At 32.1% G+C, this 24,118-nt stretch overlaps 6 protein-coding genes across 8 annotated transcripts; 4 read left to right on the forward strand and 2 right to left on the reverse strand.

Annotated features, from left to right (window-relative positions):
- Nucleotides 1-5,793: 5,793 nt before the first annotated feature.
- LOC104788213 (F-box/LRR-repeat protein At3g60040-like) lies at nucleotides 5,794-7,906 on the reverse strand. Its single transcript, XM_019246161.2, has 4 exons — nucleotides 7,761-7,906; nucleotides 6,470-7,437; nucleotides 6,234-6,383; nucleotides 5,794-6,137 (listed from the first exon to the last, which is right to left on the reverse strand). The coding sequence occupies exons 2-4, from the start codon at nucleotides 7,397-7,399 to the stop codon at nucleotides 6,051-6,053; spliced, it is 1,167 nt and encodes a 388-aa protein (XP_019101706.2). The 5' UTR covers nucleotides 7,400-7,437; nucleotides 7,761-7,906; the 3' UTR covers nucleotides 5,794-6,050.
- Nucleotides 7,907-9,995: 2,089 nt separating this feature from the next.
- Nucleotides 9,996-11,437, forward strand: LOC104788214 (uncharacterized). 2 transcript variants are annotated; one of them, XM_010513929.3, is made up of 5 exons: nucleotides 9,996-10,248; nucleotides 10,416-10,506; nucleotides 10,729-10,855; nucleotides 10,985-11,061; nucleotides 11,189-11,437. In XM_010513929.3, exons 1-5 carry the CDS (start codon nucleotides 10,163-10,165, stop codon nucleotides 11,294-11,296), a joined length of 489 nt encoding a protein of 162 aa, XP_010512231.1. In that variant the 5' UTR covers nucleotides 9,996-10,162; the 3' UTR covers nucleotides 11,297-11,437. The 2 variants fall into 2 exon arrangements, 1 of the variants encoding a protein (XP_010512231.1); XR_015557985.1 differs by lacking the exon at nucleotides 10,416-10,506 and having other exon boundaries at nucleotides 10,048-10,248.
- Nucleotides 11,438-12,455: 1,018 nt separating this feature from the next.
- Nucleotides 12,456-14,261, forward strand: LOC104788215 (uncharacterized). Of its 2 annotated transcripts, none has more exons than XM_010513931.3 (4): nucleotides 12,456-12,595; nucleotides 12,768-13,077; nucleotides 13,484-13,726; nucleotides 13,812-14,261. In XM_010513931.3, exons 2-4 carry the CDS (start codon nucleotides 12,811-12,813, stop codon nucleotides 14,040-14,042), a joined length of 741 nt encoding a protein of 246 aa, XP_010512233.1. In that variant the 5' UTR covers nucleotides 12,456-12,595; nucleotides 12,768-12,810; the 3' UTR covers nucleotides 14,043-14,261. The 2 variants fall into 2 exon arrangements, with proteins under 2 accessions (XP_010512233.1, XP_087307505.1); XM_087451379.1 differs by having other exon boundaries at nucleotides 12,486-12,649.
- A 94-nt stretch (nucleotides 14,262-14,355) lies between these two features.
- Nucleotides 14,356-15,404, reverse strand: LOC104789788 (F-box/LRR-repeat protein At2g43260-like). Its single transcript, XM_010515436.2, has 2 exons — nucleotides 14,837-15,404; nucleotides 14,356-14,771 (listed from the first exon to the last, which is right to left on the reverse strand). Exons 1-2 carry the CDS (start codon nucleotides 15,402-15,404, stop codon nucleotides 14,356-14,358), a joined length of 984 nt encoding a protein of 327 aa, XP_010513738.2.
- Nucleotides 15,405-18,338: 2,934 nt separating this feature from the next.
- LOC104788218 (large ribosomal subunit protein mL43-like) lies at nucleotides 18,339-19,399 on the forward strand. Its single transcript, XM_010513936.3, has 3 exons — nucleotides 18,339-18,508; nucleotides 18,815-18,921; nucleotides 19,017-19,399. The coding sequence occupies exons 1-3, from the start codon at nucleotides 18,429-18,431 to the stop codon at nucleotides 19,187-19,189; spliced, it is 360 nt and encodes a 119-aa protein (XP_010512238.1). The 5' UTR covers nucleotides 18,339-18,428; the 3' UTR covers nucleotides 19,190-19,399.
- Nucleotides 19,400-21,287: 1,888 nt separating this feature from the next.
- LOC147944900 (uncharacterized) lies at nucleotides 21,288-22,202 on the forward strand. Its single transcript, XM_087512766.1, has 2 exons — nucleotides 21,288-21,455; nucleotides 21,564-22,202. The coding sequence occupies exons 1-2, from the start codon at nucleotides 21,288-21,290 to the stop codon at nucleotides 22,200-22,202; spliced, it is 807 nt and encodes a 268-aa protein (XP_087368892.1).
- Nucleotides 22,203-24,118: the final 1,916 nt, after the last annotated feature.

The following is a 24,118-nucleotide window of genomic DNA, read 5'->3' on the forward strand; positions in this document are numbered from 1 at the left end:
TTATTATTATTTTTCATTTTGTGGTTGGATTGTTATTTGATATTTCATATGTATTTTGTAAAATGTTGGAATAATTTTTTTGCCAATGTTTTAGTGTTTGGAATGAAAAAGATTGTGGGTTTTATTAAGAAAAATAAATAAAATCAATAACTTACATTCCTCTTTTCTATGCTATTTTTGTTTGTTTCATTCGGTGCCTAATTTCTCTGTAAGGCTTATAATTTGTGGATTTATTGGGCCATTATTTGTATGTTATTGAGTTGAAATTGATTTGTTTTTTTTCAAAATCCGATGTCCTCGTGAACGGATAGGAGAAGAGCAATTTTCTGATCTAGAGATCTGTTGGAGGATTGAACTTATATCTTTGATGCTCGTAATCATTTTTTCATTCATTCCTATCGTAATCGTTTTCCCTTGAATATTCTTTTTTTTTTTGGGTTTGCGTTTTGGTTGATTCCTTGCTCGCTTATCTGTTGGGGATATTTGGTTATCCCCCTGTTGATTTTGTTAAAGGTGAATGTCAATTGGGTTGCAAATTTGTTTATATGAAAATATGTTGGCTTCTTTAGGTTTCCTAGTTAAGTTGTGAGTTGTTTTGTGTTCTTGGTTGTAATTTTTTTTCCGCTTGTCCTGTGAGTGATTTTTTCGATTCGATGTGAGTTGTGTTTTGGGGAAAATTAATTTTCTTGTTTATCTGCTGTAATTTTATAAAGTCCGGATTGTTTTTTATTTTCTCGGTTGTCTTTTTTATATAATTTTGTGTTACGGTTATCAGATTGTGGTATTCATATATATGAATCTTTTTAGTTTATTAAATGAGTGTACATCTCTTTGCGTCTTTGTCTTTGGTGATGGATTTGTGAAGTGCTGCCAAATAATTTTAATTGATTTCTAGTTGTGTTTCCTTGATTCTTTGAAAGTGTTGCTTTGATTGCCTTGTTTTGATATTTTAAATTATGATTAGTTTAATATAAATTTTTAATTATATTATTACTACTAATGAAAAATTATAGTATTGTTTTCTTATTTTAACATTTAATTTATTTTATATAATTATTTTTTTATTTAAACTTTCGATTAATTATAATTAACAAAAATATGCACTAAATGAATATTTTAAAATAAAAAATTGAATTTATAGGATTTAAAATAGTGATGGGTCTAGAGACTTTGAATGAAATAGTGTTGGACCTACAGATTTTGGATGAAATTTAGTTGATCAGTTTGTCATTTGTATGATTGTTTAAAAGGCTTATTAAAATCTGTAAAGCCCACAAAATTTAAAAAGAAGTGGCTGACGTGGCATCTGAGGTGGCAGGTGGGTCTAGATTTATTACCCGCACGTTGTGCGGGACTACAATTATTTTAATTATTAATACTAACCGTTGAATATAATTATAATTTTTCAGTATGAAAATATAAATCTATATAGATATCAATTTTATTTTATTAAGTGATATATAACTTATCTATTTATTTTAACATGTTTTCACAATTAACTCTTTCTTTACTTTTCGGTATACATTCGTCATCTCTTGCATCTATTCTCTTTTCACATTCTATTATCTCACTTATGAAATATTGATTATGAAGACATATTATAACTATTTTTCATCTTCCAATACTTTTTTATCGGTTGAGTGATTATTATTTACTAACAAAGACGTAAATTTTTTTAGATAATATACCCACTCTTTCTCGCAAAGTTTCTTGAACAGGGTTATATACTACTACATGTAAGCTTTGCTTCGTAGTAATAAAACTCATAATTTGACTCGTTTTTATCTGTAAACATCATATTATAACATCAAATATTACATTTTACCTTAACTGTTTGACAAAAGAAAAATTATGTTGACATATATAACCTTTTTACTTTAAAATATATATAGTCTACGATGGTTTATACAATGTTTTTTTTTTTGATTCTCCTAATCTACTAAATTATAAGATTACTCTAACTTTTAAATCTATGTATTTATCTGAAAATAGATTTTTTTTTTAATTTTAATTAAAATTTTACAATCTACCGCTACCATCGTATTTGGTTTTTACAAATAACTTTTTCAAATTCCTTCTTAGTAATTTTCACTATTTTTTTTGTGTGTGTGATGTTCAGAATAAGTTATATTTAATATGTTTTATTTCAAATAATCTTTTGCATTTCTCTTAAATATATACATTATCTTAATTTTTGAGCACTTGATTAATTCTTTTTATATATTTTTGTTTAATCATTATTCATATTTTACTTTGATATGTTTTTGTTGTATTTTTTTTTCATTTTGTTTTGGTTTATATTTAATTTTTGAATTATTTTAAATATATGGTTGTTTTTAATAATAATCAAAACATTACACAATATGTAATCATTATTCATATTTTACTTTGACTTTTTTTTGTTGTATTTTTCAATTTGTTTCTGGTTTATATTTTAGTTTTGAATTATTTTAAATGATTACTTTTAATAATAATAAAAATATTACACACATAAGTGAATTAATTGATGTATTAACTTTAGATTTAATGTTCTTTGATATTTTGAATTAATTTATTAAAATTAAAAATAAAAAGTGATGAGGTGGAGGAAGGAGAAGAGAGAAAAGCCAACTTTATATATATAGATTGATAATACTTAGATAGGCGCTAGGGATGTCAAACGGCACTATGGGCTAAACCGGTCCAAATTATAATGTCCGGTTAGTTGTTACACTCAAAATTGAATTGAAGCGGACATATGGGTTCAAAAACCAATCTACCAGGGTTTCTTAATTTGAGAGAACTTTTGTTCTTTCTTTTATTTCCTTTTCCTCAAAAATGAGAATTTTCGTTTATTTTAAAAAAAAAAAAAACAAAATAATAGAATAAAATTTTATAAAATTATTTATCTTTTAAAAATAATAATTTCAACGCGTAGATAATTAAAAATGTCAAATGGTAAAAAATATGCAAAAGATGTGTCATTCTTCGTTAATCATCATACATTGAATGTAAAACAGTACAAATTTTCTTATAATTAAAAGAGGAGTTTCATTTTTAAAAATGACTGAAATCATCACGGTATTTACAGCAATTGCCACTCAATTTCACAAAAAGGAAAGCGTTTCTGGAAATCGGGAAGGGTACAATTGTCTGAAATCATATTTGCGACATTACCCGACCCGTTTCTGAGGGGATCCGCGCTTTTTTAAAAGAAACCCGGATTTGTGATAGTTGGGCTACGCGGAAATAGCAAACACCTATTTAAAAAACAAACAAAAAGGCCGGCAATTGGACAATAATTTCAAATAAACTTTGGCCCAACATTACAAATTGTTTTAATTATCGATTACCAATAAACCGTAAATTTCGCCCACCCAAAAAAAGAATATGCTATATATTCGACTACTTACTAACATCCTTAATTTTTCATAATCATCATTCAATCAATCCCTAAAATTATTGCATCGTAATATCACAAAATCTCTAAAAATTAGTATCAAATAATCTAAACTTCCCTTAATTCAATGCTAATTATGCGAATAATCCTTTTTTGTTAATCGTATCAAAGATTTTGTGCTTGCACACGAAGTCTATCATTTATCGATTCTAACATAAACAATAATGTGTCAATTACCTATAAATATCCTCATGAAATGCATAGAACAAATCATCACACATTCACCATTTCTCAAATACAAGCGTTGAATCACCATTTCTCAAATACAAGCTTTGAACACACATACCTCGGAATGGCTGCATCCTACGCCTTCCTCCGAGACAGGGTTCAAGCCTTACAAGACTTCGTGAAAAGTGCAAATCAGGGTTCTTCATACCTCGAAGACATATAAAAAATGTTTGGTGAAACCTTTGACATGGTACTCGCAAAGATCTTATATTGTTGTATACGTACATACACATTAATTATACATGTTCATAAACCTAACCTACTGTTATGTTATTTTCAGGGTACAAAATTGACGCTTCTGCGAAAAAGGATCTGATGAACAGGTTCTTGATATTCAATAGGAGAAGTCATGCAAGTAAAATTTGAATTTAATATTCGAATGTACCATCTGATTCTATATGAAATGTTGAGATTTAGAGGTTAGAATCCACTCTGACCTCCTTATCATTCTATGCGAGAGTTGGCAGATCGTTATGAACTTGAGAGACGAGTAGAGTGAGAGAACCAGCCAAAGTAGCAGCATTCATTGACAGGAAAATGACATCATCTCTTTTAATTTCAGTCAACCTGCATGTTTGTTTGGGGCGTGAGTCTGACAATATAGTAATATACCCATCTAAATGTCTACACTTTATTATTGAGAAACCATCATAAGTACATTTGTAAGATTTTTATTTATTTAACCTAAAGCCTAACTGTTGTTGTTTCACTACCATAGATACTTTGGATCCTCAATGATAATATTAACCATTGGTGAGTCCATGTTTATAACGAATTTAGTTATATGATAAACAAGATAAGATGATAAATTGCATTTCTAAATCAAATGTTTGAGTATATTTATCATTTTACTAATATATGTAGTAGTAATTTCACATATTTTATAAGATTGGATCTCATTTTAGACTTATCTGAATAATTTTGTAAGTAATGAGAACATGCAGTTCAAAAAGACTAACTTTTTTTGTCAAACTATGAACTGACCTGACGACCACTTTTTAGATGAAAATTCATATTTTAAGTGATTTTTGGACGTCTCAGTTCGGCTGATTTTGTTTTCGCCCCAACACAAAATATAATAAATCTTATATTTAATCTTATAAATTAGATCATTATTATGTAACAAATGTCACCCTAAATTGTTGTTGGCGGTAGCTAGATCATATCTAAATGTTTTACCTTTTAGATTCTAAATTAAACCATATTTAAATATCAGCATTTAAATTAAACTTACAAGTATTATGATACATAAATTAAATTATAAGTACCATTGTTAAATAACAAATATTATGATTCAATCTTAGACTAGAATTATTACAAGTGTTGAGAGTTAAAAATATGGTTTCCAAAAATATTGTACTCAGATCATGTTTTTTTTTTAAATATCGTTAATTTTATGTTTTGTTCTTATATTTAATCGGATCTCGTTCAAAAGATCTTTTTTTAAAAACGGGTCATGTAATTTGTGTTTTTTTTTTGCAAATAGCACTAGGATTTTACATAATTAATAATTTTAAATGGTTATCACTTTTTAAAATATACTATCATTACTTTTTCTATTGTAATAGTTTTTATGATTAAAAATGTAAATGACATTAAATAACAAAATATATGATCATCTTTTATTTTCTAAAATATAGTAAACCGAAAATTTTGTACTGCGATGTATTGCATGTTAATTAGTATCCACATTTAGACCTATTAATTAAACTAAAAAGTGTTGGACGGATGCACACAGATCTAAATATTTCAATAGAAATAAATATATTGTATTTAAAAATCTTTAAATCTGTTGCGGGATAGATCTAGCCTAACGGGGTTAAACTATTACACCAACACTAAAAATTTTAACTTTTTTCTTATACTATATATTTATAACCATAGTTTGGGATGAACTAAGTTACAAATTCTATCCATATTTATTATATGAACTACAAAATACACCAACACATGACAGAAAAATGAATATTGTACCATTCCAATAAAGACTTTAAAAATTTTAAAATATATATATTAAAAATACAATATGATTAAATCGTCCCGCGGTTTACCGCGGGTTCAATCCTAGTTAGATGTGAATCATGAAACACTGAAAAATCAGTTTTATAAAATTGCAAAAATTCTCATTTTCGAATAAGAAAAAACTCCATTAAAACCATAAACACAAACTATTTTTTGAATTCTCGTTATGAAGTAATGTATATGTATGGAGTCACAAATATAAAACTTTTTAATGATTTTGTATCAAAATACTTAAGAATTAGGTATGAACTTAGTATGAATTTTTAGTATGTTGAGTATAAATTTATATGTTAAGCAAGACTTTACAAGCTTCTTGTATAATTATGTTTATAAATTCCGTGGATAGTCCAGTTAGTCATTGTCATAATTGGGTCCCCAGTAAACTCTTCAAGTGCTCCAAGTCTTTAGCAGTGTGCATAGTCACATCAGATATATGACCATCCAGACCCTGGAGAGATGCATGTAAATGATCACCAACTATGTTTGTGTCCCTCTATCTATAGATAGATTCGTTCATGGGTTAAGCAAAATAAGATATATGTACCTGGATGGTTAGAGTTTCAAGCATAGGACACTGCTTAAGCAGCTGCGGCAGTAGTCTCCAACCTCGTTTATTCTTACTCCCAAAAGTCAAGCTTACCAGATTGTTAAACACCGGTAGTATTAGTCCATGTTTAACACATCGAGAGATCACCTGAAATACACACACGCACACGAACTTCAAGAATGTCTAAAAGCTTTTTTTTTTTAAAGTTAATAGAAGAAAGTGGCAAAACTTACATCAGCAGAATTGGCAGAAAGATGCAGGGTCTTAATGTGGCTTATCCCTGTAAAGAGACCCCATATATTTGGCCTCTTGATCTCTTTAGAATGATAACGAAGGTCCAGCCTAGCTTCGACTAGGGACTTCAAGTTAACTTGTGGATAGCCAGACAGGGCATAATCGGAGTAGTCCAGGAAGACAAGACTTGGGGCATCAAATGAGATCGTCAAAGAGCCAATATCAAAGTTAGAATCGTATTGAACTGTTAGTTTATGGATGGTCCGACTGGATATGCAGTATGGTTGTGCGTAAAAGTCATTGTGACGTACAAAAAGCTCCTCGAGCACGGGACAACCAGGAAGAAGCACGTAACACAGATCTTCATATTCAAAAAAGATAGCATCGATGAAGAGAGTCTTAAGCGCTGGAAGAGACAAATCTGGAGGAAGCTTTCCTAAACTAATCTTGGTTCCCAGTGAAAGCTTAACGAGCGTCTTGCTCGTGTAGAGCGCAGGAGGTAAAAAGATTTCATCCTGAGGAGCTAAACTAACGTGCAGGTCCACTACGCCACGCTCTAAGACATTACATACCCAGCGGACCACATGATCCATCTCAGAGTCGTCACGAACGTGATATCTTAGAGAGAATCTCGTGATAAGAGAAGCGCATTGCAATTGCAAAGCGAGTGTTCTATCGACAAAGTTCCTGAAGCACTCCCGGAGGATCACATCCCTCTCTAGTTTACCCTCTTTATTCCGTTTCAGAGATGCAGAATCATCAAAATCGAGACTATCCCTCAATGCGAACACATCCCTCCACTTTCTCGAGAGCACAGATGTTGAAGCAGCCAGTTTGGTCGGAACTCTTGACAAGATGTCACCCAGAACCTCATGAGGGAGCCAGCTGATTGCATCATTGGAGCCAGTATCCAACTCTTTGGTATCCATAGTGACAGTCAGAAGCAATCTCTTTAAAAAGTAAGTGCCTGAAACATTGAAGTCAGCTCAGAGGGATCATGCACCTTGAAAAGCTCAAAAAATTGTCTGAATGTTATATAACTAACCAGAGAGATACTAACAAAGAATATAAGATCCAGTTTACAAAGAGATTTGAGCACACACAACTACGCGATGAAGCTGAATTAACGAAGTTTTAAAGAACAAATAACAATATTAGAGAAGCTAAAGGTTCAAGCTTACAACAGCTGCATCAAAACAAAAGAACAAGAATTTGAGAGTGCTTTTTTAGTAAATTGCAATCAACAACATGGAAATCATGGAGAACAGAGCTTAGAGAAGATCCACATACCAAAATTGCAATCAACAAGGTTACAGAAGCTAAAGGTTTATACCTACTCCCAAGCAAGTAACTTCTTTAGTAGACTTGTAACGAAAATAAAGAAGTTATATTTATCAACCCTATTTTCTATAATTTCTTCTTCAAAACAAAAGTTTGGAAAACAGGAAAAAGTGAAGAAAACAAATAATAGTGTAGCATATATTCCAAAATAAAAATAATTGACAATTTTTTATTCTGAGAATTATAAAAATTCTAGATAAATATAAGTTCTTTTATCGGGAATAACTTTATCTTGTAAAACGTTGAAAAGAAAAATCGGAACTAACATTTCCAATAGTAATGTATGTGTTTTTTTCTATGTTCAAATCAATAAAAGAATTTGGTGAAATACTATGTTGTTTCCAAAAAAGAGTTAATTATGAAAGAAACCATTTTTTTAGTGGCATTTGTGGATTTTGCCATTTTGGCTAAAATCTTATGGGTTTGCCAATTTTCTAGATTTTAAAACATAACTAGGTAACAACCCGCATTATGTGCGGAATAAATCGATTTAAAAAAAATCATATAAGTAAAATTATTATTCTAGAATCAATATTTTTGTGTCAAACATAATATGTAACTAAATTTTTTTACCTATTTATTCAAAGTTGCGTTTTTTTGTGTAAAAAAATTGTTTCACCGTGAAATCTGTAAATGTGAAAGATAAAATATTGATAAAATGTTACTATTTATTGCAATATATCTTTTGTGTGGTTTAAAAATCAAATTCATATCTTTTATGTTTTATTTTGTAATCATAACAATTTTGCATGTTTCTTATGTAACCATAACAACATATACTTAATTACTCGGTAGTTTAACTAATTAATTTTATTATATGTTAGTAACAATCAGATTCTAAATTAAATTTTCTGAAGATAATCTAATCTATTGATTTAATATTTGTGATTAGGCTATTTAAATATTTTGAGTTAGTCGGTTTGTTAATATTTTCTATAAATAACGGATTATTACCAAAAAAACCATTATGAAAAAATTAATTAAATTTCAAAATCAACTTTTTCGTGTAAAAATACATTTCACTAGTGAATTATGTGAACGTGGTAAAGAAAATATTTATAAAATGTTACAATTTATGGAATTATATATTTTTTGTGTGCTTTTAAAATCAAATTTTTATATTTATGGTTAAGCGAGTAACTATAACAATTTTTCATAATCTGATAATCACTCATTTTAAATATATTATATTTTTTTGGGTACTAAGTTTATTTATAATGTTAAGGGTTATTTTTCATTCCTTTTTAATAGCACATTGATTAATGTACAATTAAAAAGTATATTCCTATTTGGTTATCAATATTTCCATTTTTTAATAAATAATCACACTAAATGTTGAGATTAATTAGTTTACATACTTAGATATTTATAAATAATCACATATCATGATATTCCCTAATTTTTTGTCATTTTTATATTTAGTTATGAATATATATAAATCTATATTTATTGGGAATTAAGTTTCCTTTAATGAGTTGGAGATAATTCAGGGGTAATATATTTCATTTTATAATCAATTATAATAACTACTGAAAACTTGTTATTTAAATTATTATGGTAATAATACTAACATTTTTATATGATTTTGTTAAGAAGTTATATGTTTAATAAGTTATATGTTCTTTATTTTTATTAACTTTATATGTTCTTATAGTCTTTTTAGAATATTTTACTTATATTGATTTTAAGAAATCAATATTTAATATTGATTTCTTAAAAATAATATAATTTTGACTTGTATATTTGTAAGTAAATTTTAGTGAAATTTTGACTTAAAATAGTATGTAATTATTTATTTAGGTTTAACATGTGATATTTAAATTTGTGTGAGAATTGATGACATATCTAATTATTATTCAATTAATTGTTTTTTTTAATATAGTGGCATGTTAATGTAATTAAGTATAAAATTTAAGGGTTTTTTTGCTAAATGTGTCCAGAGCTCTCTGGCGGCGACACATCAGCTTTTTCAAGAGAGTGCTTCTCTATTAATATATAGGGGATTTTATACATTATGTTTGAGGTTTTTTCGTTTTATTTTTTTTGTAGGGTATAGTATTTGTTGTGAAGTATGTATTTTAGTTTTTAAAAATTATAATTGTATAGATTTTAATTTTTAACCGACCAAAAAAATGGTAAATTTAAAATACTTTTTTAAAATAGCAGATTTTAAATAATTGGAGTGAAAAGTGGAAAATCTCTTAATAATCCCGTTTCCAAAAATTCTTGAAAGAATATATTTTGGGGAAGCAAATTGGAAGTTCTTTTTCTTTTCTTTCTAGTATAATAATAATAGAGCATAGAAATGATACTTTTAATCTCTCTCTCTCTCTCTGTTTCTTTCATAACCGATGGAGGAGACAGGAAGACCTTTTCTTCTACCTTCTTTCCGATCACTCCCAACCAGGCTCAGATCTAAATTGCTGCAGCATGATGAGTAAGGAGTTTTGTGGTTTACTTTGGTCTTTGGATTTGTATAGTTATTATATATAGAGATGGAACCATATAAAAACCCTAATTTTTTTTTTCAGACCGATTGATTGATTGGGTCAAAGTTTTGATTTTTTTTTCTTTTTTTTTTTGGTTGGTTGGATGCAAAATTAGTTCTGTTCGGAGAGGAACGGGTTTCTTCAAGTCGGGCAATCCCAAGAAACATATTAGAGATCTTAAAAAAATTATAGACTTATTAAACAAGGTACAATAATGTTGTTTCATACTATGTCGGTAATGTATCTTTTTTGAAATTTAACTATATTTAAGTTTACCTATATATATATATATATAGAGAGAGAGAGAGATATATATATATGGCTATTTGAGAATCCAATTTTTGTAGAGCAAAGTCTTTTTATACTAGTTAGTATATTGTGTCTGCCTTTCTCAATAATGGTACACTACGGTCGGTCATTTCTCTCAGTCGATTGAAGATCATGCAAAAGATGAGAAAGAATACCTGGACATGGCTGCAGAGACATCCAGAAAGCTTGAGGCATCCGGAAAGCTTGAGGCACTTGGCAAATCCGTGTTTGAATCCACAAAAAAGTGTACGACCCCATCTTTTTTTTTTTTTTACTTGCTCTGTACTGCTGTGTAGCAATGTTTGATCTACTACTACTATACCTCCTCTACTGATTTTTTCATTCAATTCATTCTTTCATGTCAAACTACTTCAGATCTTTTGTCAGCTAAGGACATAGCTCATCGTGGTATTGCATACCATGCCGGTTGGATACTGGTTCTTCGATATGAAGTGAGCATTTTTATATATAAGTTTTTTTTGTTTTTTTTGTTACATATATATGTTTCTCGTTAAATGGATTCTGAGTGTGCTTGTTTGGCTATCTTATCAATCACCTCCTTTCTTTGTTTTTACACAGGTGGAGTACGTCCAAAGACGCCTTAAAAAACAGATTGAAGCACTGCAGGATGAAGAGTTCTTCACCGCCCAAAAGACTAGAAGACGTCTATTTTGTTTCTTCTTTTAACTTGTCCCTTTTCTTTACAGTCTCTTTTTTTTCTATCTATTCTAGACTACCCCCACTAATCCATAGATCAGTTATGTATGAATGGTTTAAGTTAATGAATTATTTCCTGTAATCTATAATATGCCAAGTTGTTGCTGCTTATTTACTGTTTGCGTCGCTCTCTCTCTCTCTCTCAAAATTTCTTCTCGACTTGGATAAAACCGATACATTAATAGCGTCGGAAGACGTGCCAGTAGTCTTGTCTCTGCCCTTTCAGCTTGTCAATGTTCAATTTTTGTTGTTGAAAGACGTTTGGTATTTATGCTCTGTCGATTGACTCACGGGCTTAGACATGTTTGGCCGTAATGAACAACACACTCTGCGTCAATATGCAAAGCTCCAACTTCATCAATGCAGCAACTGATTCTAATTTTACAGAGTTGATCACGTCTTGGAATTGCATTAGGTATGCACCAGTCCACTCACTCCCTCTGTGGAAACAGAAACTCCAAAGACGTCGATTAAGGAACTCGTGGATCGAATTCAAAAACTATAAAGATTACTGCATATAATAATTTCCCCTATGTACGTACCTGCTAAAAGCAAGATTGGCTTCGAACGGAGTTATGACAGGGGACATGAACTCTTTGCTATCTAAAAGAGCGGTTTGGGCACATGAGATGTCTGCTTGAAACAAGTGAGTATACCGTCGCTGAAGTATCCTTCTTTGTTGATAAAATTCCGTCACCAAAGAATCTTCTTCAGCATCATATCTGACTAAGATTAACAAACAAACAAAACATAACCAAGAAAATAAGCTATTCATTGTCTTTGTCAATCAATTAGATATTTTCTTTAAGAAAATGGACTGTATTAAGTTACTCAAACGTTTGACTAACTAGATCAAGAGATTTCCATGGATAAAGCCATATATTTATATACCTATGTCACAACCATTGAAGGTCAGTACTACATTGGCGAAAGCTGAACTGTCAGAACCGATCCAGAAAAGCAGATAGTCCAAAAACCGGTTATATTAAACGTTTAAACGTTTGTCGTATATATTAAACCGGCGAGCATTAGGTTTCCGTGTTGATTAAAACCGGTTAAAGTAAATTTATGTTAACCAAAAAAAAAAAAAGTAAATTTATAGATTGAGCTGAAACGACATCGTATTATTATCATCCACCGCCGTCAAGCAATATTCTTCGGTCATTATTACCACCTCCGACTTCTTCGGTTTGTTTTTCGTATTGAACACACAAACAAGAAACCTCAAAATAGATCTCTCTCTCTCTATCGACTTAGGGTTTCATCAAGGTATCACATTTAAACTTTCTATCGAATTCCGAATTGGGTAGTTCAAATTTCCAGGTTTTTATATTTCTATCGATTGGTTCAGTCCCTTCTTCTTTCCCAATTCTAATTCTTCTTTTATTGGCTTAGCGAACAGACTAAAAGAACGTTTTTTTTTTTGTTGTTGTTGTTGAAGATCCTTGAGTTGATGTATTGAAGAGAAGCCGTTGAGGTAAGAGATGAGCTCTACGCAGGCTAACCTATTCAGACCATCCTTGTTCTGTGCAAGGACAACACAAACGAGACATGTCTCTGTTGCACCTTTTAAGTCGTCATTACGCTTTGATCAGCGACCACTCCCCAAATTGACTATTCGGGCATCTGCATCATCATCATCTGTGTCTACTCGCTTTTCGCCTCTACAGAATCATCGATGTCGGAATCAGAGGCAAGGTCCTGTTTTGTGCTTACTTGGTGGGAAGGATAACTCTAACCGTAGTAATGAGGTCAGATTCTTCTTCTTCATTCTTAAGATGTCTCTGCTTATTAAATCAGAGAATGCTGTGATTTGATCTTTATATCTTGCAAAATTGTTCTTTTTGTGTGTGTCCGTGTAAGAAGTTGGGCACATAGCCACATAGTTGAGTTATGTTTCTGATGATAACTAGTGCTGATATGATTCTTTTGTGTTTTGTACTTGGTCGGAAGGATAGATATGATAGTAGTGATGACATAACTTATGTTTTCTCGTCATTCTATGGATGTTGTAGCCGATATTTGAATCTTCAATCTTGCAAAAGTGATCCTTTTTGTGTGGTGTGTGTTTGTAAGAAGTTAATGCACATTATAACTAAGTTTATGTTTAGTGTTTCTGATATTAACACGGTTAGTGATGATGTTTTTATTCATCAGATATCATCACCATGGAAAGCTATTGAGAAAGCAATGGGGAAGAAATCGGTTGAAGATATGTTGCGTGAGCAGATACAAAAGAAAGACACTGGCGGCATTCCTCCACGAGGAGGAGGAGGGGGCGGTAGAAATGGTGGGAATAATAATGGGTCTGAAGGCTCATCAGGAGAAGATGGTGGTCTTGCTGGTATCGCGGATGAAACTTTGCAAGTGGTGTTGGCAACCTTAGGCTTCATCTTTCTGGTAATAACAAGCCTACACAACAAGTTACCTTTGAATGATCTATAGTATCTTTAACTTTGAGAATACTAATTCTTTTTTTTTGCAGTACATCTACATCATCAACGGGGAGGAGTTGTTCCGTCTTGCAAGAGATTACGTTAGGTACCTAATTGGACGACCCAAGAGTGTTAGGCTGACCAGAGTTATGGAAAGTTGGAGTAGATTCTTCGAGCGTATGTCGAGAAAAAGAGTGTACGATGACTACTGGATAAAGATCAAGCGATCATCAACACGTCTACCTGGTATGATATCCTCGGCAAATACTGACGCGTCTTGAGGTCTTATGTACTTCATTCAAATGAAGATGATGATTAGTTTTTTTTTTCTGGCTGATTTAAGCAGTTTCCCTTAGACCCTGAACCGTGTTTTGATCTTTGTTTTACACTTTTAGTTAACTTTCGCCATTGTCACGGTAGTAAATATTGATGTGTTTCATAAGTATTGAAAATCTCAATTGTGGATTAACTAAAAGAAAATAGTGAAGGACTTGCTAAAACTTGTGGCTGAATCATCTTGTAGTGATCATAACAAAAAACAGAGTATGTTAAAAGAAAAAAAGAAAAAACGCAAAGGAGATATAATGTACATACTTAGGGAACCGGAACAAGAGTTTGGAAGTAAGATGAAGCAACAACACGAGCGTATGCAGAAACCTTGTTAAGGAGGAAATTTTTAGGGTAAGACATGAACAAAGACTCTTGATAATCCCAAACGATCAGCACTCCTCCATCTCCTTGGTCGTCAAGGATTGCCAAGGGCGTGAATAAGCGAATCTCACTTGGTCGTGATTTGTAAAGTTGGCATAAACAGAATGAATGCATCTTAACCCATCCTTCTTTTACTGCATCGACCATGCTCCAAATATCGAGTCGGGGATGAGGAACATTAGTGATCCTCATCTCAGATACAGAGAGGCGGTCTCGAAGGACGATAAGCTCAGAGAAATAAGGAGTGCCGCCATCGTCTGAAGTATAGATCGGGTTAGGGTGGGAGACGACTCTAAACTCTTCAAGATGAAGATGAAACGCAACAATTCTTGAAGCGTTAGGTTCCCAAAGATCAACAGTGAACCAGTGGACGGAACCATTGACATAAACGGATCTTTCCTTGACAAAAACCCTATAAGGAACGATGTTGACGTGTCTCCACCGCCTGGTTTGAAGATCAAGAACATTGCATTCCCAACGATGAGCGAGGCACGAGGATGACCACGTAGCTCAACGACCTTATACTCACCCGTAACTTCATCTTTACCGAATCCAAACGAGCTTCTTGTCGTCGGAAACTTAGGCACGTGTTCATGATCTAAATATCTTTGACGGTGCAAAAGAGATGTAGCGGGGATACGCCCGGTTACTCCATGAAGTAAGATCCTAGTTGAGACGAGACATTCTCCGGTAGGGAACCGCCGGGACACTCGAGTCGCCGGGTTACAAACTTGGATCGAATCCGACCCTGGGATGCAGATCAAACCGTCGCATGTAAGTGAGATACGGGAAGCGTCGCAGTTGCCGATATAGCAGATCTCTTCTTCTTTATCTTCATCTTCTTCAGGGACAAGAAACGGTGGAGAATCGTCTCCGTCGTCTTTGCAACCGAAAGCTAAAAGTGTTTTACGACGACGTAGGGAAGTCTTCATCAGATGTTTCTTGACGAAGGTATGGGATTCGATTAACGACTTCCATTGCTTGGAAACGGACTTGAATCTGATGATAGATTTCAATGGAAGTTTTAGGAGGACTCGACATCATTTGGTGTTGTTGTTATTGAAGCCATGCTTGTTAATTTTCTTCTCTCTCAAGTTTTTGTTTTTAAGTTGCCTCTAAAGCACATATATGTGGATCGATCTATTTGTTTCAAGTTGGAGAACGTATATGTAAGAGCATAATAGTAAATAAGACACAAGCTTTGTTAACGGGGTTCGGATAACCTACATCTCGGGACCAAGTCCAGAATTTATTAATTAGAAGTAGAACATCAACAATACCATCAAAAGATCTCTATCTTATTGATTGATGGGGCGACGCCACACACCTTGTGTGCATCTCTCTATAATACCCTAAGACGCGCACCACTTTATGAAACGCTCTCTTGGTATTTATAACAACTGCTCAACCCTAGAGTTGACAACTTTCCTATTCTAAACCGGTAAACTAACATATTTAGATAACTCCTAAATAGAATTAATCCTAATTCCATAACTCGGTAGGATTGATATAGCTTACACCTCAAGCTATCTTCAAGCTTATACCAACAGCCTCTTGATTTATATATATACTAGGTTTGGACCCGCACGTAGGTTATGTTTATAAACTAATTTATTTTACTAGTCATAATCAAACTCATACTAATTGAGATTTTAGTTTGATTTTTTTTGTTTAATTTATTAATGTTTGAAAATTTAAAATAATAATGGGTTCACCAATATTTTAAAATTTGGAACAACATAATGGTTGGACTGATAACAAACTAAATCAGATAAATGATTGGTTAGATTCTATTAAATTAGTGAACTATCAAATCAAATATTTAACCGCTAACAACGATGAAAACTCGTTTAAGACAAATACAAATATTTAGGGGTGGACGTAATTCTCTTTCCGTTTTATCATGTTCCATCATGTCCTACACCCGTTCTCAAATTTCTGTTGCATAAAAGAAAACATTCTCAATATGAGACCAATTTGTATTTTCGATCAAAAACATACATTCTCAATAGATATGTAATTTTCTTGTTTTGTAGATGCTATGTCAATTGGATGAACACCCGTTCATACCACAATCCTCCCTTATATACAATCTCTAGGTAAAAAATGTATGCTGTCGAAAAAAGTCTTGATTTGTATATGCTTATGTACAGGATTGAAAATTATAAATTTAACAATTCATAAGAATAATAAATGATAAACAGGACATAAAACATAGTATTGGTGAACTAAAAAAAAGAATATAGTAGATGTTAGGAAGGTATATGCATATATGCAAACTTAAATACAGAGACATATACATTTTTTTTTTTTTTGCAGAAACAAAGAGATAGAACAATAGTGTTAGAGTGGTGTATATGATATGTGAATGTTAAATCGATTACTCTATTTATAGGCTGGAAAGAGTTCGCTAAACATTTTTTACTTTTACGTTTAAAATAACAAAAATCTATAAAAAAATCTTTTAAAAGCTTATTTATTTTTCAGTTAATATATATACAATATGTTTGAATCTATATGGATGATTAGATTTGGATAATGAATTAATTGTCTAGATTTTGCAAGTCCTATTAAACCGATGAGAGTATATATATAAAGTTAGTTTTAGAAATAATCCCTTAATTTTAGATATTTGGTAAACTAATTACTGATTTATTTTAAGATTTCTTAAAATAAATCATCTGTTTAAATTAAAGTTAAGTTATTTTCATATTACTATTAAAAATTAATTAGATACAGTTGTTATGGAAATCTTGTTAAATGATAAGTTTTATTAATTGCAAAACTCTCTTATTATTTTATAAAATTCTAATAACTATATAAACTCAAGGAATTGTTAATAGAAATAATTTTGTTTTATTATAATATTTAAAATTTTCATTTTGTAATCTTATTGGCTGTAATTTTTTTAGAGTGACGGTATGTCAAATATTTAAATTTATTATTTGTAATTAATATAATTTCATAAAATATAGGAATGTATCTTTTATAGTTAATATAGTTTCCTAAAATATTGGAAGAGTTAATCATTTATTTATTTATTAATTGTTACCATTTTTTAGGGTTAATCATTTATTTTTTTTATAATTGTTACCACTGGTTTAGGAAAGTTTAATTTTTTTTTAGTTTAATTATGTAGGCAAGCTGGTCTGTTTGGCAACATGGATATATGTCATGTTTTTTGTTTTTTTTATCCCAAAGTGTACTCCCCATTTAATAGTATAGATACTTTTAAAATTTATACTAAAGACTATTCCGATTAGAATTTGGTTTTGTTATTATTATTTTTCCTAAAGATATTATCATATATTTTTTACCCAATTATAAATCCCCAAAACCTAAATTGAAGAACCTTAATTTATCAAAATGAGATTCTCAGATGTTTTTGTAGTGTTGTTGAAGTCACTTAGGGGGTGTATTGAAACCATGATTTTGGAGAATTTGATGGGATTTAGAAAATTTGGAATTTTGATGGATTTTAGGGAAGTTGATATGATTTATGGTGAAATTCTTTCAAATCCCACCTAAAACCATGAGATTTGGATTTCTGTATTTTTAACTAAACAAATCCTCTCAAATCCTCCAGAATCCCTAAAACTTATTAAAATCCAAATCCACAAACTGTTTTGAATAACAGTGGAATTTAAAGTAGATTTTTAAATCATCAGTTCAATAACAGTGGATTTCAGAAAATTTTTTAAAATCCATGATTGAATAACATAGGATTTGTAAATTTTACACAAATCAGTTAAAATGTCGAGAAACCCATTTCAACTAGATTACTAAAGGCTTAATAGAGAGTACAGGCTTTTTTGGCCCAATTTAAGCCCATTTTAATTAGATTTAGTTCTGTAACGTAAGTCACGTGGCACCTATCACGTGATCATCTTCTTTTGTTTACAACACATCGGTAGGGATCGGTGGGGTTTTGGGGTTCTCTTACCGACGAGATTCAAATGGCGCTTAGAGGAGTTTGGCAGCTCAAGAAACTCGTTGTCAGCTACTGCAATTGGGGTGGTAGCAGTAGAGGCATCAGGTCAATTCCTTTTCCCTATCTTTTGATTTCCCAATCTATGAGCCGTATTTTTAATTATTAGTCCTCGATCTACCAATTTTTACAGACTATCTATTCGAATCTATGAGCTTTGTACTTCTCATCTGTGAACCAAATTAACTTTTATATGTTTTAGAAATTTGGTTCGATTGTTCCTCTCTTTGATGTATCCATTGTGATTTCCTTCCCAAATGTGCTCTACCCAATGAATCGTTACCATTTCATAGTTAGGTACTGAGCATTTTCATATCTGATCATTCTATCATATGTGTTTTCTTATACTTACAGAGCCTTTATGGAATCAGAATTGCCTGCACTAAAAGAGAAAAACCCGCAGCTCGAAGTGGTTACGGAGCTTTCACGGGGACAGCATCCTTATTTGAAGGGCATTTACAGTATGAATCTTTCCTCCTCCTCTTATCATTATTATTACAAGCAGCACCTACAACAGTTTCTTAACATTAGCAATTTCACTTACACAATTTTATAGGGAATAGAAATGAAAGGGTGGTGTGTGTGAAGAACATGGATCCTGAAGAAGTGCTTTTGAATGCAACAAGGCTGAGGAACTCGCTTGGAAGGAAAGTGGTGAAGCTTAGGACCAGACATGTCACCAAACACCCCAGTGTTCAAGGCACCTGGACTACCGCTGTCAAATTCTGAGACATTTCCTACTTACTGCATACTTTGCAGGTTTTTTTCTTCTAGATATTGAATCGAATGTTGCAAGTATCAGGATTGATTGTTTGTACCGTTTGTGACCCTGGACAAAGATTCAGTCTTCAAATGTTTTGCAGTTTATGCAATGTTTGAATTTTATTTTTGTCCTTCTGGTTCAATCTATAATAAGATTACACAAGGGTTTATGGTAAATTAGGTTTTAGCTGAAATTTTTCTGGTGTTGGATATGATGAAGTAGACTTGTCTATATACGCCAAGGCTACTTGAGGAAGAGTGTGTCTTGAGATACGACAATGCCACTTCTATCACTTCTACTTCTTTCTTGTACTGTGTAAAGTGTAAAAAAAAACAAAGTGTATCAGAGAAACCTAAAATGGCGCCTTTTAGTTTGTCGTTTGAAATAAGGGCACCAAACTAACCTCGTCAATTGCCCCTGCTTTAATCTTCGATTGCATCAAACACCATTTCTTGAAATGTACACCTATTGAGTGTGAATTGCAAATTTCACACTTCCAGATAAACAGATCTGCAGGTTAGTTGATGGTTAGGGAAACCATCAAGAACCTATTGATGAAGTCAATATTCTCTTGCAATAACTCTACACCATTGTTAAGGAAACAAGAATACTACTTTTCAATTCTCACTACTTTGATATCATATAAGACGACAACAGTTGTCAAAGATTTTTTGTAAGTACAGTCCCATATAAAGATTTTTTGTAAGTACAGTCCCATATAAAGATTTTTAAATGGGTAAACCCACCCCATTTAAACCAATCCCATTTAAACCCAAACCCATTTATTTATTTTGAACTTAATGTTAAATTATATTTAAAGAAAAATAAACATTTTATAGACTGTTTATAGAAAGTGCTTTAAAACATTTTACTTGAAGGAATCAAAGAAAAAAACTCTAGTAGAATCTTGCGAACCCAAACCCATTTAAATATATAATTTTGGTGATAATGTGCAATTTTGGCGGGCAAATTTCTTTTTTGGGAGAATATTTTTTAATGATGGAAAAAATCGAAATTTTTCAGTTTTGTGAGAACCTTTGTATTCACCCCCTACTTTCTCAACCAATCAGAATGTTCTATTTAATATTTTATTTATAAATAAATCAAAATTAATATTTTAAAGCAAAACAAATTAAGGAAACAAATCATGTATACTTTTATTTAAGGAAAGTTAAAATATTGACTTGGTTTAGATTTTACAATTAAACAAAGTTAAATATCGGTTTGGATTTATAAATGAGAATTAGGGTTTAGATTTTAGAATTAAAACGAAATGATATGTCGGTTTGAGTTTACAAATGATGTGGTTAGGGTTTAGATTTTACAATAAGAACAAAATTATATGTCGGATTGGGTTTATAAATGAGATGGTTAGGATTTAGATTTTACTATTCTCCATCTTTTGGATCCCGCATGCGACAAATTCGAAGGCGAATTGTTTTGTCCGTGCTTTGCATTCTCTTATCTCTGAAGTTTCTTTTGTAAATCTCTTCCCTCTGGCTTGGGCAACTAACCGAGGAAATTCTTTTTAATTTATTGTTTGGTTGAAAAAAATAGATACACTTTTAGTTAAAGAAAATAGTTGTAGATGAATTCAAAAGTATTAAAATTAAACTAAATTTAACAAAGAATATATATTTAATTCTTTTCGTAAGTAAAAACAATGTATATAAAAGTAAAGAGATAAACTTTTAGTTCTTGAAAATAGTTGTTTTATTTTTTGTTATAATACACTAATGTATATCCATTTACAAATCTACTGTCTACATTACCACTAAAAGTTTATTTGTAGACACATATATATTTTACTGTTAAAATATAATCTTTAGTCTTAAATACTACCAACAAATTATATTTATGAACACATTAAATAACCTATTATATGTCTCTTCACTTTAACATTTTTATAGTTACAAAAGCACATATGTTAATCTTACATACTCATATATTACAATAGCAGTGACGATAACTGGGCCTTTTAAGGCACATGGGGACGGGCCGGAGATTACCTCTCTCCTAGCCAGTGTCTGGAAGGTTAGATGCCCGCCAAAACTCCACCACTTTATGTGGCAAGTGTTGTCTGGGTGCATTCCTGTTTCACGGAACTTACGGCGGCGGGGTATCGCGTGTGATTTGGGCTGCTCCCGGTGTGGTGCGGAGGAGGAAACCGTCAATCATGTTCTGTTTCTTTGTCCACCAGCACGTCAGGTGTGGGCCCTATCTCAGATACCGGTAGGCTCACATTGTTTTCCGGTGGGCTCTGTTTACGCTAATATGGATCATTTCTTGGACCCTAAAAGCCAGGGATCCCATGTGTCTGCCTACCCGTGGATTCTCTAGTATTTATGGAAAGCGCGTAATGCAAAGGTTTTTGAAAATATTACGGAAAGACCGGAGGAGGTGATTCGGATAGCTGAAGGAGAGGCTTTATCCTGGCAGCAGGCTCAGGAGGAGGGTGATGATGCGGATTCGATTGGCCAGCCATTGGTTGTTGAGCCTAGTTTTCGGAGGACACCCTTTTCTCTTCCAATGGTTTTTACAGGCGTTCGTTGTTTCGTCGATGGCTCTTGGAAGTCAGGTGACCGTTTTGCAGGAGCTGGCTGGGTTTGCACCAAGCCGCAGGATCCGATGCCAAGTATGGGAGCTACTAACTTTCGAAGGAGTCTCTCCCCCCTACACGCTGAAGTCGAGGCTTTCATTTGGGCAATGCGCTGCATGATCGGACATGATTACCATGACGTGGCGTTTTACTCAGACTGCGCTGACTTGGTGAAGATGGTGTCTTCGCCAAAAGACTGGCCGGCGTTCTCCACTTATCTTGAGGACATCACGATGGACATGGAGGAATTTTCTTCTTTTTCCTTATCTTTTATTCCTAGGACTGCAAATATAAAAGCGGATCTCTTGGCACGCTGTGCGCGCACATCTCCGCATAATGTTCTGTATGTAAACAATTTCCCTCCGCATTGGCTCATCTGAGCTAATCTTTTGTTGACAAAAAAAAAAAAAAAAATATTACAATAGCAGTCTTTTAAATAAAATATTTGATTGGTGAAAAAAATATGAGACGATTATTTTGTTTTTTTACTTCAACAATCTTTTTCTTTATGTAAAGGTGAGTATTTTCATTTTTTTAAAAACAGTAACTAATTGTATAATTTTCACAATCATTTTTTATCTTATATAAAATGTAATATTTTTCTTGTAATATAGCAATTTAAAATTAAAATAAATAAACAATATTTTAATTTTGAATTTTATGGTATATATATATAATTTATCTTATAATTAGACTTTAAATAAAAGGGTGAGTTACTAGAATATTGCATAAAAGCTTCCTTATTTTCCTTATTACAAAAGTAACATACAATTGTTTGTAATTACTAGACTAACACATTGTACCTATTCTACCCCTGAAACTAGTGTTGGGAAAAAACGTAATTACGGCTAATGCCATTAGGAAAAAAAAAACATTGGAAGTTGGGACTAAGTCTACCGATCCTTTGATGGTAGATTTATACACGTGGACTGATTAAAGGTGTACGTCAGATATTTTTGGTACACTTAGTTGTAGTCTTGGTACACTTATCGGTCACTGTAGATGGTACACTTAGTTGTAGTGTTGGTACACTTATCGGTGGACGTACATGAAATCGATTCGGTAGATTAAGTTGGTAGAGGAATTTCCCTTTGATGATAGACTTTTGTTTTTAGCGCGTGTAGCGGGAAACGTAAAAGGGTGGGAAGATATTTATGGTAGACTAATGGCCTGTTGCGACAGATTTTTGCGACAGCCTTCTCTCCTTACAGATATTTTTGGTATACTTTGTTTGTTTTTTGAAATAGTTTTCATAGTGTTGTGGTAGGTTTCTTGTCCGTGGTAGATTTAGTAAGCAAGATTGACAGCTGTAAAGTCTTACCAGAATAACACGAATTTGTTTGAGCTGGCAAAGACAGTCTAGCGTTGCGATAGACTTATTGGAGGAAGATCTAAACAGGTTTGCTGTTCTTCCGATTAATGGTGTTCATGTAATAAAGTTTGTAGAAGATTCATCAATTGTGTTCTGTTTATCGGCCGGAGCAAACGTCTTTTTCCTACTCAGTTTCGGAAATCTTTCCTCTGGGTTGATCCATGGAAGAGCAAGATATCGTTATTGGAGGATCTATATAACTCACTTTTTATAGGTCTTTAATTTAGAAATCAGATGTTGAGATGAAAATCTATAATAGTTGAGTTTTCAGTCCAAAAAATAGACATAAGTCCTGAAAAAATAGACATAAGTCCTGATTTTTTTGGGGTTTTTTGGGGTTTTTCAGGACAGATGTTATGCCCAAAAAAATAGACATAAGTCCTGAAAAAATCAAGTGAGGCAGGGAAAATTAGGGTTTTCAGTCGTATGTTAGAGGTAGAAGACGAGGATATTCTGGTAATTTCGGGTTCATTAAACCTAAAAGCGAACGTGTACGTACACATAAACGTGTACGTACATATGAACGCATACGTACATAACGTTCTTGAAATTATTGTACGTACATAACGTTCTTTTGCTTAGTGTCCATAAATCCGTTTTAATAAACGATATTATTGTAATTTTGTAGTTATCTTCAACATATCTTCTTCTGCAACCCCAGCTAATATTGTCGTTGTTGTTCACCGGAAATGGAACAAGTAAGAGATGTTACTAGAAAAAGTAAGATATGTTACTAGAACAACCTAAGTAATTCGTAATTGTTTATTTATTTATCATATTTTCGAGAGGTAATGAACAATAACCACACAAAATTACATTTTAACTATAGAGGGTAATATTTAGATAACATAAATATACAATACTCAGTTCAACTAGGTACAACTAAATATATATTTAGATTTGCATTTATATTTAAAATATGAA

Source organism: Camelina sativa, chromosome 5 (genome assembly GCF_030686135.1).
Source record: "Camelina sativa cultivar CO46 ecotype springtype chromosome 5, ASM3068613v1".
NCBI lineage: Eukaryota > Viridiplantae > Streptophyta > Magnoliopsida > Brassicales > Brassicaceae > Camelina > Camelina sativa.

What these genes read in the sequence shown, in the direction of transcription:
- LOC104788213 (XM_019246161.2), bottom strand. Translation starts at nt 7,399, where the DNA reads ATGGATACCAAAGAGTTGGATACTGGCTCCAATGATGCAATCAGCTGG. An exon ending in TTTCTGCCAATTCTGCTGAT is followed by an intron (nt 6,384 to 6,469) that starts GTAAGTTTTGCC and finishes TGTGTATTTCAG; the next exon opens with GTGATCTCTCGATGTGTTAA. An exon ending in TTGAAACTCTAACCATCCAG is followed by an intron (nt 6,138 to 6,233) that starts GTACATATATCT and finishes GCATCTCTCCAG; the next exon opens with GGTCTGGATGGTCATATATC.
- LOC104788214 (XM_010513929.3), top strand. Translation starts at nt 10,163, where the DNA reads ATGGAGGAGACAGGAAGACCTTTTCTTCTACCTTCTTTCCGATCACTC. An exon ending in TTATAGACTTATTAAACAAG is followed by an intron (nt 10,507 to 10,728) that starts GTACAATAATGT and finishes CATTTCTCTCAG; the next exon opens with TCGATTGAAGATCATGCAAA. An exon ending in TACTGGTTCTTCGATATGAA is followed by an intron (nt 11,062 to 11,188) that starts GTGAGCATTTTT and finishes GTTTTTACACAG; the next exon opens with GTGGAGTACGTCCAAAGACG.
- LOC104788215 (XM_010513931.3), top strand. Translation starts at nt 12,811, where the DNA reads ATGAGCTCTACGCAGGCTAACCTATTCAGACCATCCTTGTTCTGTGCA. An exon ending in ACTCTAACCGTAGTAATGAG is followed by an intron (nt 13,078 to 13,483) that starts GTCAGATTCTTC and finishes TTTATTCATCAG; the next exon opens with ATATCATCACCATGGAAAGC. An exon ending in CCTTAGGCTTCATCTTTCTG is followed by an intron (nt 13,727 to 13,811) that starts GTAATAACAAGC and finishes TTTTTTTTGCAG; the next exon opens with TACATCTACATCATCAACGG.
- LOC104789788 (XM_010515436.2), bottom strand. Translation starts at nt 15,404, where the DNA reads ATGAAGACTTCCCTACGTCGTCGTAAAACACTTTTAGCTTTCGGTTGC. An exon ending in GTCAATGGTTCCGTCCACTG is followed by an intron (nt 14,772 to 14,836) that starts GTTCACTGTTGA and finishes TTCATCTTGAAG; the next exon opens with AGTTTAGAGTCGTCTCCCAC.
- LOC104788218 (XM_010513936.3), top strand. Translation starts at nt 18,429, where the DNA reads ATGGCGCTTAGAGGAGTTTGGCAGCTCAAGAAACTCGTTGTCAGCTAC. An exon ending in GGTAGCAGTAGAGGCATCAG is followed by an intron (nt 18,509 to 18,814) that starts GTCAATTCCTTT and finishes TTATACTTACAG; the next exon opens with AGCCTTTATGGAATCAGAAT. An exon ending in TTATTTGAAGGGCATTTACA is followed by an intron (nt 18,922 to 19,016) that starts GTATGAATCTTT and finishes ACAATTTTATAG; the next exon opens with GGAATAGAAATGAAAGGGTG.
- LOC147944900 (XM_087512766.1), top strand. Translation starts at nt 21,288, where the DNA reads ATGTGGCAAGTGTTGTCTGGGTGCATTCCTGTTTCACGGAACTTACGG. An exon ending in GGGCCCTATCTCAGATACCG is followed by an intron (nt 21,456 to 21,563) that starts GTAGGCTCACAT and finishes TGGATTCTCTAG; the next exon opens with TATTTATGGAAAGCGCGTAA.